The 14,969-nt window shown below is 36.0% G+C and overlaps 1 protein-coding gene across 1 annotated transcript in view; it reads right to left on the bottom strand.

The window, feature by feature from the left end:
• The window catches only part of COPG2 (COPI coat complex subunit gamma 2), a 111,442-nt gene that overhangs the window by 48,716 nt on the left and 47,757 nt on the right, over nucleotides 1-14,969 (bottom strand). Inside the window, exons 10-12 of the mRNA XM_059396398.1 lie at nucleotides 4,912-5,045; nucleotides 4,077-4,144; nucleotides 1,649-1,837 (exon numbers count right to left, since the gene is read on the bottom strand). Coding sequence (XP_059252381.1) covers nucleotides 1,649-1,837; nucleotides 4,077-4,144; nucleotides 4,912-5,045 — 391 coding nt within the window. The remainder of the gene's footprint in view (nucleotides 1-1,648; nucleotides 1,838-4,076; nucleotides 4,145-4,911; nucleotides 5,046-14,969) is intronic.

The following is a 14,969-nucleotide window of genomic DNA, read 5'->3' as shown; positions in this document are numbered from 1 at the left end:
CTGACCCTGAGATATACCTTCAACATTTTAAGAAAACGTATGCACCAGATTATCTGTTGCAGCATTATTTGTAATTGCAAAATACTGAAAACTCTATAAATACCTAAGCATAGAAGATTCATTCAGTAAGCTGTACCACACAATGACCTTCATAAACTCCTAAGGTTCCCCAAGATTCAAAATGTCTACTTGAATATATAGGCTAAGTTTGTTTTTTAAAAGTCTAGATATAAGAGTATCTGGGTGACTCAATCAGTTAAAACATCTGACTCTTTACTTTGGATCGGGTCATGATCTCAGAGTCCTGAGATCGAGCCCTGCATCAGGCTTTGCACTGAGTGTATAGCCTGCTTAAAATTCTCTCCCCTGACCCCACTGCTCCTGTGTACTCTTAAAAAAAAAAAAAAAAAGAAAGAAATAATCTAGATATATAGTAGAAAAGAATAAATAGAGCCAGTTATACTTGATTGAGAAAAAAAGAGAAATAACAAAATTTTTCTACTTTACTTTTTTAACTGAAATTTATTTTATTATTCTTTTGATCATCTCTGACACATTCTCACCAGTTCTATTCAACACTATAGTGGAAGTCCTAGATATTTTAATAAGAAAAAAAAAAAAAGAAAAGAAAAGAAAGGGAAGGCATTTAGATTGGAAATGAAGAAGCAAAACTGTCTCTATTCATAGATAATACGATTATTTATACAGACAATCTTAACAAATGTGTAACAACTACTGGAACCAATAGGGGTATTTAGCAAGGATACCAAGTTATGAGAAAGCAAAAAAAAAAAAAAAAAGTATTTTCATATACCATTAGCAAACAATAAAATAGAAATTTCAATAGGATATAAAGGCACAAAGTATTTAGATATAAATTTAACAAAAGATGTGCAAGATCAATAGAGTAAATGCTATAAAGCATTGCTCAGAGAAATTAAAGAAGACCTAAATAAAGGGAGAGGTATACCATATTCATGAACTGGAAGAATACTGCAATGATGTCAGTTCCCCCCAGATTTATTTACAGATTCGACATAACCCCAATCATAATTCTAGCTGACTTTATTTTATGGAAATTATAAGCTGATCCTAAATTTTATATGGAAATATAAGGACGTAAAATAGTAAAAAAAGGACAAAGTTGGAAGACCACACTGCTTTACATTTAAAAGGTACCAGAAAGCTACATTAATCAATACAGTATGGTACTGGCATAGGACTGACAAACAGATCAACAGAATATGATAAGGAAACAAGAATACACCTACTATTATATAGTTATCTGCTTTTCAGACAAAGATGCCAAAGCACTCCAATGGGGGGAAAAGAAGATGTTTTCAATACATTATGCTGGAATGACTAGATATTAGTGTGGGGAAAAAACCTTGAACTTATCACACACAATACATAAATATCTAATTCAAATTGGATCACAGACCAAAATGTAAAAGCTGAACCCATAAAACATTTAGAAAACATAAGAAAATATCTTTAAAGCCTGGAGGTAGACAAAGGCAATATAACAGTGAAAGAAATTAATAAATTAGACCTCATAACAATTTAACACTTTTGCTCATCCAAAGATACTGTTAAGAAAAAGGCAAGCCAGAGACTGGGAGAAACATGATCATATTTAAACTTTTACCTTGAACTCATCTGAGATTTCAGACACAAAAGAAGATATCTGCTTCATGAGCCTGTCCACACTACTCTCACTCCCTGTTTTGAGGAGGGTAGTGATGGCCAGAGTAGCAATACTTCTGTTTGAGTCTGTGATCAAGTTTTCTAAGTCCAGATTGCAGGCAGTAACAGCAGAGGGGTGCTTCATTGCCACCTTGTGGAAGGGCAAGAAAAATAAAGTAATAAGCAAACTGCTACTGAAGAAGACAGGAACATTCAAAAACAAAGGAAGAGGAAAACAGAAATTTTAATTAACGTAAGCAGCTTTTAAAAATCTAAATGGGACAAAATAGGTCAAAAGTAATTGTTTTAAGAAGAATATTTCCAACTAATAAGGTATGATACATCATCTGATAAAGGATTAGCTGCCAGAGTCACAGCATAACAGCACTTTCTCCTAGGTTTCTATAATCTTTATAACAATATCACAGTCTGTGCTGTGCTACAGTTGGCCCATTTCTCTTTATAGTACGTGTGTCCATGGGTATCTATTCCCCTAGATGTAAGGATCTCGGAGAACAGGACCTACCGTGGTAAACGCGGCTCAAAGACTATTAATATCTTAGCACTTCGAAAACATTTCTGTATTTGAGCAAACTCCAGTTAAACTGGACTGCTCACACTCACTGAAACATGTCTGTCATTCTCCTGCTTCTTTGTTTTTGTCAAAATGTTCACCTCTCCATCTCAATATTGGTATAGAATCCTTTACCCACAATTTTAAAAATCTGAAAACTCAGCGAAGTATTAGCATCAAAATTCATTTAACAGGAAAATGTGACCCAAACTAATGTAAAATGAGCTAAATATGAATTTATTCTACATAGTGAGGACAGTCCTATGTACAGCACAGAAATACTACTAAATCTTTAAAAAAGAGGGGCGCCTGGGTGGCTCAGTGGGTTTGCCTCTGCCTTCAGCTCAGTCATGATCCCAGGGTCCTGGGATGGAGCCCCGCATCGGGCTCTCTGCTCAGTGGGGAGCCTGCTCCCCCCGCCAAGGCCTGCCACTCTGCCTATTTATGATTTCACTCTGTCAAATAAATAAATAAAATCTTTAAAAAAAATAAAAATAAAAATATATTAATGTTTTTAATGGTAGGGTACTGCTATAGGCTCAATGGGGTTAGTATATAATATAAGAGCACCATTTTGCCTTCCTAAAATTCATAGAATACTGAATTCTGAGACACATCTGGCCCCAAGATTATAGATAAAAGAACGTGGCCTTATATCACTTCTTAAAAATACAATTCATGTTGTTATTCTGTAAAGGGTTCTTCCTTGGCTGTCCTATAAAGGTTTATCCATGGCTTCTCTTACCTCCAATTGTTCATACAATTAATTTATAATAGATCACACACTGCCTTATGACAAGTCTTCTACTACATTAAACTTTTATTTCAAGAGTGCCCTGATGGTGGCTCAATTGGTTAAGTGTCTGCCTTCAGCTCGGGTCATGATCCAGGGATCCCGGGATCAAATCCCATGTCAGGCTCCCTGCTTGGTGGGGAGTCTGCTTCTCTCTCTACCCCTCCCCCACTGTTTGTGATCTCTCACCTGTGCTCTCTCTCTAATAATAAAATCTTTAAAAAAAAAAACCCAAACTTTCATTTCAAATGTTTATGGTTATTTAATTTATTCTATGTTCCTGAGTTGTATCCTCTAAACCTATGATGTCCAATACGGTAGCGAATAACCAAATGTGACTATTAAGCACTTGAAATGTGGCTAGTCCCAATTAAGATATGCTCTAAACATAAAATAAGCACTGGATGTCAAAGATTTAGTGTGAAAAAATACAAGGTAAAATAGATCTTTAATAATTTTATACCAATTCCATGTTGATAAGACATTTTGTAGATATAAGGGTAAATAATTCAAATTAATTTCGCCTGAAAAATTTTTAACATAGTTACTATAAAATTTAAAATTACACATGTGACTCACATTGTATTGCACCAGCACTGTCCAAAAGAACTTTCTACAGTGATAGAAATGTTCTATATTTTTTGCTCTGTCCAATATTGAGAGTCACTAACCACATGACAGCTGAGCAGATGAAGTGGGGTGAGAGTGACTGAGGAGGAGCTGAATTTTTAGTTTTATTTAATTTTACTTAATTTAAATGGAAATGGCCACTCATGGCTAATGGCCATCATACTAGACATTGTGGTTCTCAGCTATAAAGTGCTCAAAGTCAGAAATGAATTATAATCTTTAGTTGAATAGGAAAAATGGCCACACCTCCAGCCACAAATACAAGGAAGGTGCTACAGAAGTGAAACCCAAAAATCCTATCTACTAACCTTGGAGAGGAAGCCAAATGCTTCACATGTAATGATTCTCAAGCAAACACTGATATAAGTCAATAGTTGGCAAAGGGACACCTACCTTGTTCAAGGTCCTCACAGCTGCATATCTCAAAGCTGGCTTAGGAGAGCTACAGAAAAGTTGAAGAACTAGGAAGAAAAAAGATCGTTGTTAATATAGCTCATTTCATCATATTGCATGTATCTGAAAATACAGTACATGAAGTATTATATTCAAAATATGTATAAAGAGATTAGATCATAGCATTAAAACTTCACATGAATCAAAAATAAAAGCACTTTTTGTAAAACTGTAATACAAAATTTAAATATAGGAAACAAGGTTTATTTTTCTGTAAGAATTAATATGCCCATTAATATCTGAATTTGTGGTAGCAATATTTATAGTTTTAAGAGCAAATGGGGGGGGCGCCTGGGTGGCTCAGTCATTGAGTGTCTGCCTTCAGCTCGGGTCATGGTCCCAGGGTCCTGGGATTGAGCCCTGCATCGGGCTCTCTGCTTGGCAGGAGGCCTGCTTCTCCCTCTCCCACTTCCCCTGCTTGTGCTCCCTCTCTCACTGTGTCTCTCTCTGTCAAATAAATAAAATCTTTAAAAAAAAAAAAAAAAAAGGAGCAAATGGGCTTTTCAAACTTTAAAGAGAACTGAATGCATGAAAGTTACTTGTCTTCCAAGCGCAAAATTTTTAATGTTTTATATAGGGAAATGGTAAGTTCTGAAATAAAGGTAATTAAGTAAAGAACAACAAAAATAAATCATCTACATATCAGAACACAAAGGTATATATAATAGAGCTGGGGTTCAAAAATCATTCTTACTACCTACCCTGCAGAACTATGGAACTTCAAACAAAAACATATGAATAAAAACAAAATCCAGCTATCGAACACACAACTAACCTGAAACGGCAGGTGCCAACTCCCTTGCAGTACAGTTAGGAAGATGGATGATTGCTGACGCAGCTTCATAAATAACCATTTCATGTTTATTTCGCAAGCAGCTCTCAATGAAATCAAAGAGTGGACTTTCATGGCTGACAATAAATATAAATAGGGCATCATTAGGTATCAAAAAGAATAGGTATAATATGTACAGCAGTTAAAAACACAGGCAGGCTGAGAAGCACTTTTGGAATTATGGATGAAGGACCACTGAAAATCCATTCCTCCATAAAAGCAATGAGAACACTGGCATAAATTTTCAAAATTAACTTTCTCAGCACTCTAGAAATTAGCCAAAGGCTTGCAACAATCCCAGAAACATTTACTCAAGAAAAAGAGCTGAATCTTCATAACAACAGCAAACAAGCTTTCTGGTGTTTTCACTTGCTCTATTTTCTATTCCCTCTTCCCAGTTTCATGGTAGCCTTGGAAATCAGCAGCCTCAGAATTGCAGTAGCTCTGAAAGCCAGCAGCCTAGCAGCCATTGGAGGAGGCAGATGGGTTTGGAGCTCTCTCAAAAGCTCTGTTCCCAGGGAACTTTCACTATTTGACCTGACTGGGCTCCCTAGAAAAGCCCCATTCATGGAGCTACTCTTTATTTCATCTGACTCAGAGCCCAATTGGTGAGGAAAGCCCTAGCCTCAGCAAGTTTGTCCCAAAAAATCAGTGGCAACTGTTTAACACTGCAGTTGCCAAGCCAGTGATTCCATCTGGGGTAAACAAGAGGTTGGCCAAAAAACTTAAAAGGAAAATCTTAGAAATAAGATCACCATAAGAGACTTTGGCAATTTCTGACATATTCCTGGGGATCCAGAAGGCTATGCACATGTAGAAATGCATGTAAATACCCAGAAAAGACAAGACAAGCACTAAGAAGGCTCTCACCCATGCCTGACTTTGAGGTTCTGTGAATGTAGGAAGTGAAGGCTAAGGCAGGGTTGTAAACTGCCAGACCACAGAAGGCATGTCCCAACATACAAAGTGTCCATTAGAAAAAGAGTTGGAGACCTACTGGCTTAAATCACTTAAGAAAATCTGTCAAATCATCAAGCTGATGACTTAGCTAATTAAGCAGAGACTTCAGTGACTGCCTGACAAAGAGTAAGACTGCAGAATACATCTGGGAAAGTCACTAAACAGACAACAATCAACAAGCAGCAACAATAACAACCTCTGAGGATGGGGAAGAGGGAAATGTGATTACTGGAGTTACCACACCACTTAAAATACCCAGTTTTTGACAAAAAATTATGACACATGTAAAGAAATAATGAAGTGTGCAGTCCATAGCAATTATTCTTGGGGAAGCCCAGGTATTAGATTTGGTATTGGATTTACCAGGCAAAGACTTTGTAATGAATATAAACATGTTCAAAGAAATAAAGGAAACCATATCTAAAGAATAAAAGAGAATTTAAGACATGACAGTGATATCTCACCAAAGAGAGAATACCAATAAAGAAAAAAGGAGTTTGGGTTTACTTATTGTGTTGTTGTTTTTAAAGAAACCAAATAGAAATTCTGGATTTGTAAAGTGCAATAATGAATTAAAAAGAAAATTTAAATTGGCAATTCAGCAGCTGATCTTCACTGGCAGTAGAAAGAAACCCGTAAACCTGAAGGAAGGTAAAGTGAGATAATCCAGCTGAGAAAAACAAAAGAAAAAAAAAAAAAAAACAGAACAGAGCCTTGAAGTTCTAGGGAATATGACCAAGGGTATGAACAACTGCATAATAAGAGTCCCAGAAGGAAAAGAGAGAAACAAAGAGACAAAAGGAATATATGAAGAAATAATGAAAAAAAAAATTGTCCAAATTTGATGAAAGCATTAATCCATGCACTTGAGTAGCTCAAAAAATCCCATGCAGGATAAAGAGAAAAAGATTCACACAGAGACACACCATAGTCAATTTGCTGAAAGCATAAGACAAAGGGAAGATTTTGACAGCAGCAAGATAAAAACTACTCATCTTGTTTTACAGGGGAGCATCAATACAATCAGGTGGCTACCTTTCCACCCGAATAATGGAAGACGTAGGGCAGCACAATGCCATAGTCAAAGAGCTAAAACAGAAAGACAAGAATTCGGGGCGCCTGGGTGGCTCAGTGGTTTAGATCCTCTGCCTTCAGCTCGGGTCATGGTCTCAGGGTCCTGGGATTGAGCCCCACATCAGGCTCTCTGCTCAGCGGGGAGCCTGCTTCTCCCTCTCTCTCTCTCTCTGCCTGCCTCTCTGCCTACTTGTGATCTCTGTCAGATAAATAAATAAATCTTAAAAAAAAAAAAGACAAGAATTCTATATCCAGCAAAACTATCCTCCAAAAATGAAGGCTAAAAAAGACATTACCAGATATGAACATTGGGGAGAGTATGTGATATGGTGAGTGCTGTGAAGTGTTTAAACCTGGCGATTCACAGACCTGTACCCCTGGAGCTAATAATACATTTTATGTTTATAAAAAAATAATAATAAAATAAAATAAAGAAAAGAAAATAGTCTTTAAAAAAAAAAAAGACATTACCAGATAAGTAGTGACCAGAGAATGTACTGCTGCCAGATTTACAAAAAATACTAAGGGAGTCTTTAGACTTAAGGATTTACAGTAAACAGTGATGTGAATCATCAGGAAGAAATAAAGAGCACTAGAAATGATAAATATATGAGCTGACATAAAAGAGTCATTTATCAAAATGATAATTTTTTTTTCATTTTTTCATTTCTCTCAACTACTTTAAAGGACACAAAATGTTACAAAGCAATAATTATAACTTTACAGTTGACCCTTGAACAAGAGGTTTGGACCACATGGGTCAATTTATATGCAGACTTTTTATCACAAAGATATTTTCTCTTCCTTATACTTAATAACAGTTTCTTTTCTCTAGCCTACTCTATTGTAAGAACACAGCATATAATACATATAACATAAAATACATGTTGTTTACAGTATCAGTAAGGCTTCTGGTCAACAGTAGACTATTAGTGGTTACATTACGGAGGAGTCAAAAATTACATGCAGATTTCCCAACTACCTGGGAGGTTGTTGTCTCCCCTAGCCCCCATGTTGTTTGAGGATTGACTCTATGTTGTTGGATTTATAACACTTATACATCACATACATGACAATTATAGTAAACAGAAGCCCAGAGAGAATGAAAATATATTGGAGAACAGATTCTATATTTTACGAAAATTAAATTAAGTAATAATCTAAGGTTAGACTGTGGTAAAGTAAAATGTATATGCTAATCCCTAGAGTTACAACTAAGAAAAAAAAAAAAGTGAAAATGTTGACAGAAAAATTAATGTGATACATTGAAAATATTTATTTAAGAAAAAACAAGGCAGTCAAAGAGGACAAGAAAAACAACAAAAAAAGCAGGAGACATACAGAACAAATAGCACAATGGCAAAAGTAAATCCAACTATATCAATAATTATATTAAATATAAATAGTCTAATTACCCTAACCAAAAAATAGAGATTGCCAGACAGAATAAAAAATCAAGCTATCTACAAGAGCAGACATTAGATTCATAGACAGAGCAGAAGTAAAAAGATGGGAAAAGATAGGTCATGCAAATAGTAACCATTAGAGACCAGTACTGGCTATATTAATACCAGACAAATAGAATTTAAGACAAAAATATTATAAAGAGACAAAAAGAGACATTTCATAATGAGAAAGAAATTAATACATCAGGATGATATAACAATGATAAACACATACACATTTAATAACAAAGCCTCAAAATACACAAAGCAAAACCTGACAAAATGAAAGGAGAAATAGATTACGTAACCATTATAGTTGGAAATGTCCATACCTACCCAATAATCCTTAGAACTAGACAAAAAATCATCAAGGACACAGAAGACTTGAACAATGTAATCACCCAATTTAACCCAGAACATTCAACCCAACGACTAAGATACATTCTTTTCAAGTGCATCTGGACAGTTCTTAAGGATATATTAAGTACCAGTCATGAAACAAATGTCAATACATTTAAAAGATCAGAAATCAAAGCATGTTTCCTAACCACAACCGAATTAAAGTATAAAACAACAGAAAATAAATTTTTAAATCCCCAAATACTTAGAAATTAAACATTTTCTAAGAAAACCATGTATCAAGAAGAAATCAAAAGGAAAATGGGAAAATATTCTAGGCTGAATGAAAACAAAGATACGAGATATATCTAAAGAAAGGTAGGAAGGAAACACATAATTTTAAACACAGATACCAAAAAAGAAAAGTCCCAAATCGATAATCTAGGCTTCTACAATTAAGAAATTAGAGAAATTAGAAAGAGAAGAGTGAATCGGGCCTACAGCAAGCAAAAGATAGAAGATTAGAGGAAAGATCAACAGACTAGAATGCAGGAAAAAAAAAAAAATCAATGAAACCCAAAGCTAGTTCTTTGAAAGATCAACAAAACTGACAAATCTTTGGCTAAACTAGGGGGATGAAAATTATCAAAATCAGGAATGAAGAAAAGAACACCACTACTGACCCTAAAGAAATTTAAATAATTATAAGGGAATATTGTGAACAACTTTAAGTCATTTCTAGGGATTTGTCCCTAGAAATACCAAACTACCAAAACTGGCTTATGAAGAAATACATACTCTAAACAGGCTTATGGGTTATTTAAAATCTTCCCTCAAAGAAACACACAGGTCCCAATGACTTAATTGGTTAATTTGATCAAATATTTAAAGAAATAATAGCAATCCTTTAGAAACTCTTCCAGGAAAGAAATGAGGAGGGTGCACTACTTCCCAATTAATGCTGTGATGTCAATAAAGCCCATAACAAAGCCTGACAAATTTTTGCAAGAAAACTACAGTCCAATATCTCTGAAATAGACACAGAACTCCTTAACAAAAAATTAGCAAGCTGCATCCAGCAATATATAAAAAAGTAATCAATATTCACAATTCACAATCACCAGGTAGCATTTATCCCAGGAATACAAAACCAGTTTAACATGAGAAAATTGATGCATGTCATATGCCAAATTAATAAAATAAAGGACAGAAATAACAATATCTTGATAGATGCAGAAAAGCAACTGACAAAAATCTAACACCTATTCATGATAAACATTCTCAAAAAACTAGAGACTAAAGGAAATGTCTTCAACCTAATAAAAGGCACTTTCAAAAAACACATATCATGCTTAATGCTTTCCCCTTATGATCAGGGACAAGGCAAGGAGGTCTACTTTCACCACTTCTACTCAACATTTTAGTGATAGTTCAAGAAAGTAAAGTTAGGCAAAAAAAGAAATTAAAAACATTGGTTTGAAAAGGAAGAATTAAAACTGTCTTTGTTCACAGATGACATGATCCTGAAAATAGAAAATCCCAGGGAATAATACACACACACACACACACACACACACACACACACACACTCAGAACTAATAAATGACCATAGCAAGGCTACAGGATACAAGGTCAACCTGTAAAAATCAACTGTATTTCTATACACTGGCAACAATAATCCAAATGAAATTAATAAAATAATTCCATTCAGAATAACATCAGAAAGAATACTCAAAAATACATTTAATAAGAGAATGCAAGACTTTTACACTGAAAACTGTAAAACACTGCTGAGAAACTGAAATACAGAAACTGTCTCTGTTCACGGACTGGAAGAATCAATAGCAAGATGGCAAATCTCCCAAACTGATTTATTCAAAGTAGATCTATTATTCTATTCAGTGTAATCCCTATCGAAATGCTGGCAGGCTTCTGTTGTAGAAATTCAAAGCTGATCCTAAAATTTATATAGAAATGCAAAGGACTTAGAATAGTCAAAACAATTTTCAAAAACCTATATATATAAAGCAAACCCTGACATATCTGAAGGGAAAACAGACAGTGATACGATAATAGTAAAACACTCCAAGACCCTGTTTTCAGTAATGGATACAATATCCAGATAGAAAATCAGTGGACTGGAATAATATTATATACCAAATGGACTTAACAGACATACACAGAACATTCCACCCCATAGCAGCAGGATACACATTCTTCCCAAGTACACAGAGAATATTCTCCATAGATTACATGTTAGGTCACAGAACAAGTCTTAACAAATCGAGGAAGATTAAAATCACACCAAGTATCTCTTCTAACCACAACGGAATGAAACCAGAAATCAATAACAAAAGGAAAAACTGAAACATTCACAAATATGTAGAAAGTAAACACACTTTTGAACAACCAATGGGTCAAAGAAGTACTTAAAGCGGTTTAAAAAGGAAAATTAGAAAATACCATGGGACAAACAAAAACATGCAATAAAGGCAGTACCAAGAGGGAAGTTTATAGTGAAAAATTACAAGTCTTTAAAAATGCCATCTATGTTAATATACATAGAAAATAAGAAAGAACTGCCAGAGAAATTCTGAGAATTAACAAGTGAGGAGTAAGGGTCATTTCATCCAAAACTGACCTGCTGGCCCCCCAAAAAAGGAGCTGAGTTCCTATGAAGCTCCATGACAACTGAAATCAGCCCAATGTGTATGGCAATCAATTCTGCTTCAACCACAAAATCTGGACTGGCACTCCTTCCCATCATGCCTAGGGAGGGGCTGGTATTTCCCCAACCACGAAAGAGGAAGATTCCTGCTACTAACATGCCACATCATACAGCTGCAAGATTTGGATCCCGGACGCTGAATATGCCACAGAAGGGCTGCTTCCCCTAAAAAACTATGCTGTCAAAACAGGTTCTACTTATAGCATATAATTGTTCATGGTAGTCTCTTATAATTTCTTTCCCCTGTAGCATCAGATGTAATGTGTAATCACATTATGCTACTTCTGCATCCCACTCTGATCATAACAGTGCATCACTGTTGCTCCTGTACTTAAAGCAGTTTAGAAGCCACAAAGCCCTTGGTCATAATCCCTCTCTCAGTGCCCTGATAGACCTCTGTGCACTGAACCAGAATGAATGAATCTGGGCACCCAGTGCACCTGGTATGATTTTGGTTTCTATGGGTTTCTCCCAATGAATGCTGCTCCAATAGGTTATGTGTGAGTTTTCCTTGGACATCTGTGCCTATTTGTGTAAGAACTGTTAGAGTGAGGTGGGGATCAAGTCAGGTTTCTATTGCAGCCTTCTGGAAGTAAATCAAAGGGTCAGGGGTCAAAGACACATTTTGTCCTTATGACCAGACACTGGGATGGCTAGTCTCACTACCTGTGAGAAATAGCCCTAAAATCCCCATGAATGAAAAACCTGGGGGATATCACTGCCCACTTTAGAACTCCTTGGTTGTTATTAATGGTCTTGGTGGGAGTATCCCAGGAAGAGGCAAATTTGACTGAGCACAAGGCTAAAAAATGCCTAATAAGATTACATAGATATGCACAGAGCACTCGCTAGGGCAGCACATATACATAGATATGCACAGAAAAATAAAGATGCAAAACAAGAACGGGCAAACATGCTGGCAGGATAGAAGAGGATTTGTTCCGCCATATATCTACACTATTACGAAGCTACAATAATAAAGAACGTGCTGTTGATGCAGAAACAAATAGAGCTCCTAGAGCCGAGGAGCCCAGAAAGAGAGCAGTGAGTACAGGATACCTGATTTATGACAAAGCTGACACTGCAGAGCAGTGGGAATGAACACGTATTTCAACAAATGGCAGCGGGACTCCTCGGTATCCATAGGGAGGACAAAAAGACATTAAATTGCTACCTCACACTATATCCAAAAAACAATCCCAAGTAGATTATAGGCCTAAAACACAAAAGTTAAAACTATAATGCTTAGTGTATGTGCTGCCGAAGCGAGTGCAAAACTATAGTGCTTATTAAAAAATAGCACAGAAGATATATTTGAGAACTTGGACTAGAAGATGTCTTGAGCAAGACACCAAAAGAAAATTATTCCAAAAGTCAAAGATTGATAAATTTGACTACATTAAAGAAGTTCTGCTCATCAAGACACCAAAAAAGAGAACAGACAAACTTGAGTGGGAAAACCTATTTGCAACATATACAATCCAAAAAGAACTCCTAGAAATCAGTAGGAACAAGGCACATAACCCAATTGAAAACTGGGTATTTCAATAGAAAAGATATTCAGATGGTTAAAAAAACATAGAAAAAGGTTCCCAAACTCATTAGTAATTAGGGAATTATAAATTAAAATCACAATGACTTGACAAAGATGTCAAGGAAATACAACAGAAAAATAATCTTTCACCAAATAGTGCTGAGACTACTGCAAACTCCTATTTCAACCAGATCTCCACATGCAAAAGAATGAAAGTGGATCCCTACCTCACTCTATATACAAATATCACAAAATGTATCAAAGACCTAAAGGTAAAAGATAAAATTATAAAACTCTTAGAAGAAAACATAGGTGTAAATTTTCATGACCTTGGATCAGATCCTCCGTATTAATACCAAATGCACAAGCAACCAAAAACAAACAAACAAAAAGCCCAAAACAAAACCTAGATAACCTGGACTTCATCAAAATTTAAAACTTCTATACTTCAAAGGACACAACCAGGGAACTAAAAACACAATCTATAAAATGGGAGGAAATATTTGCAAATTATGTATCTAATAAATGTCTAATACCCAAAGTATATTTAATAATTACAACTCAAAAAAAGACAAATAACTCAGTTTTTTAAATGAGCAAAGGCTCTGAACAGACTTTTCTCCAAAGAAAATCTACAATTGGGGGTGACTGGATGGCTCAGTTGGTTAAGCATCTGTCTTCAGCTCAGGTCATGTTTTCAGGGTCCTGGCATGGAGCCCCATGTCAGGCTCCCTGCTCAGTGGGGAGTCTGCTACTCCCTCTTCCTCTGCCCCTCCCCCAGTTTGTGCTCTCTAATAAATAAAATCTTTTTTTAAAAAAATCTATAAATGCCCAATAAGCACATGAAAAGATACTCAACAGTATCAGTCGTTAGGGAAATGCAGCCTTTGTTGTTATCAAACTGAGAGCTTATTTGTACAATTTTTGGTCAATATATCTTTTGCAATGGGAAGGAAGCCTGGGTGGCTCAGGCAGTTAAGCATCTGCCTTTGGCTTAGGTCATGATGCCAGCATCCTGGCACTGAGCCCCACAAAAGGCTCTCTGCTCAGCTCAGCTCCCCCTGCTTGTAATTTCTCTCACTGTCAAATAAATAAAATCTTAAAAAAAAAAAATTTTTTTAATGGGGGAAGAAACCCACACAATGAGATACCTCATCGCACATACTATAAGCTATATAATAAAAGAGACAGGGAGCGCCTGGGTGGCTCAGTCGGTTAAGCGTCTGCCTTTGGCTCAGGTCAGGATCCTGGGGTCCTGGGATCAAGCCCTGCATCAGGCTCTCTGCTCACCAGGAGCCTGCTTCTCCCTCGACTTGCTGCTACCCCTGCTTGTACTCTTTCTGTGTGTCAAATAAATAAATAAAATATTTAAAAAAAAAAACAAACAGGCGTGCCTCAGTGGCACAGTCACCAACTCTTGCTTTCAGCTCAGGGTCACGGGATTGGGAGTCTGCTTGAGCCTCTCTCCTTTTCCCTTTGTCCCTCCCCACCCCGTAGGCTTTTTTTTTTTTTTTTTTTTTCGCCTTTAAAAAATAAGTAAATCTTTAAAAGAAAAAAAAAGACAATAATGAGTGTTGGGGAGGATGCAGAGAAATTGGAACCTTCATGCACTGTGGGCAAGAATGTAAAGTGATCCATCCATTTTGGAAAACAGTTTGGCAGTTTCCCAAAAAGTGAAACACAGAGTTACATTATGACCCAGCAATTCTCCTCCTAGGTATAGACCCAAGAGAATGGAAAACATACTCACATAAAAAACTATTCATGACTATTCATAGTGGCATTATTCATAACAGCCGAAAAGTGGAAACATCCCAAATGTCCATCAACAGAAAAATGGATAAATAAAATATGGGACAGCTACCCAATGGACTATTATTTAGCAATAAAAAGAATAAAATACTGATACTTCTATAATATA

Source organism: Mustela nigripes, chromosome 4 (genome assembly GCF_022355385.1).
Source record: "Mustela nigripes isolate SB6536 chromosome 4, MUSNIG.SB6536, whole genome shotgun sequence".
NCBI classification, from domain to species: Eukaryota; Metazoa; Chordata; class Mammalia; order Carnivora; family Mustelidae; genus Mustela; species Mustela nigripes.
The sequence above is the reverse complement of the archived record's forward strand: the minus strand, read 5'-3'. Positions and strand labels throughout refer to the sequence as shown.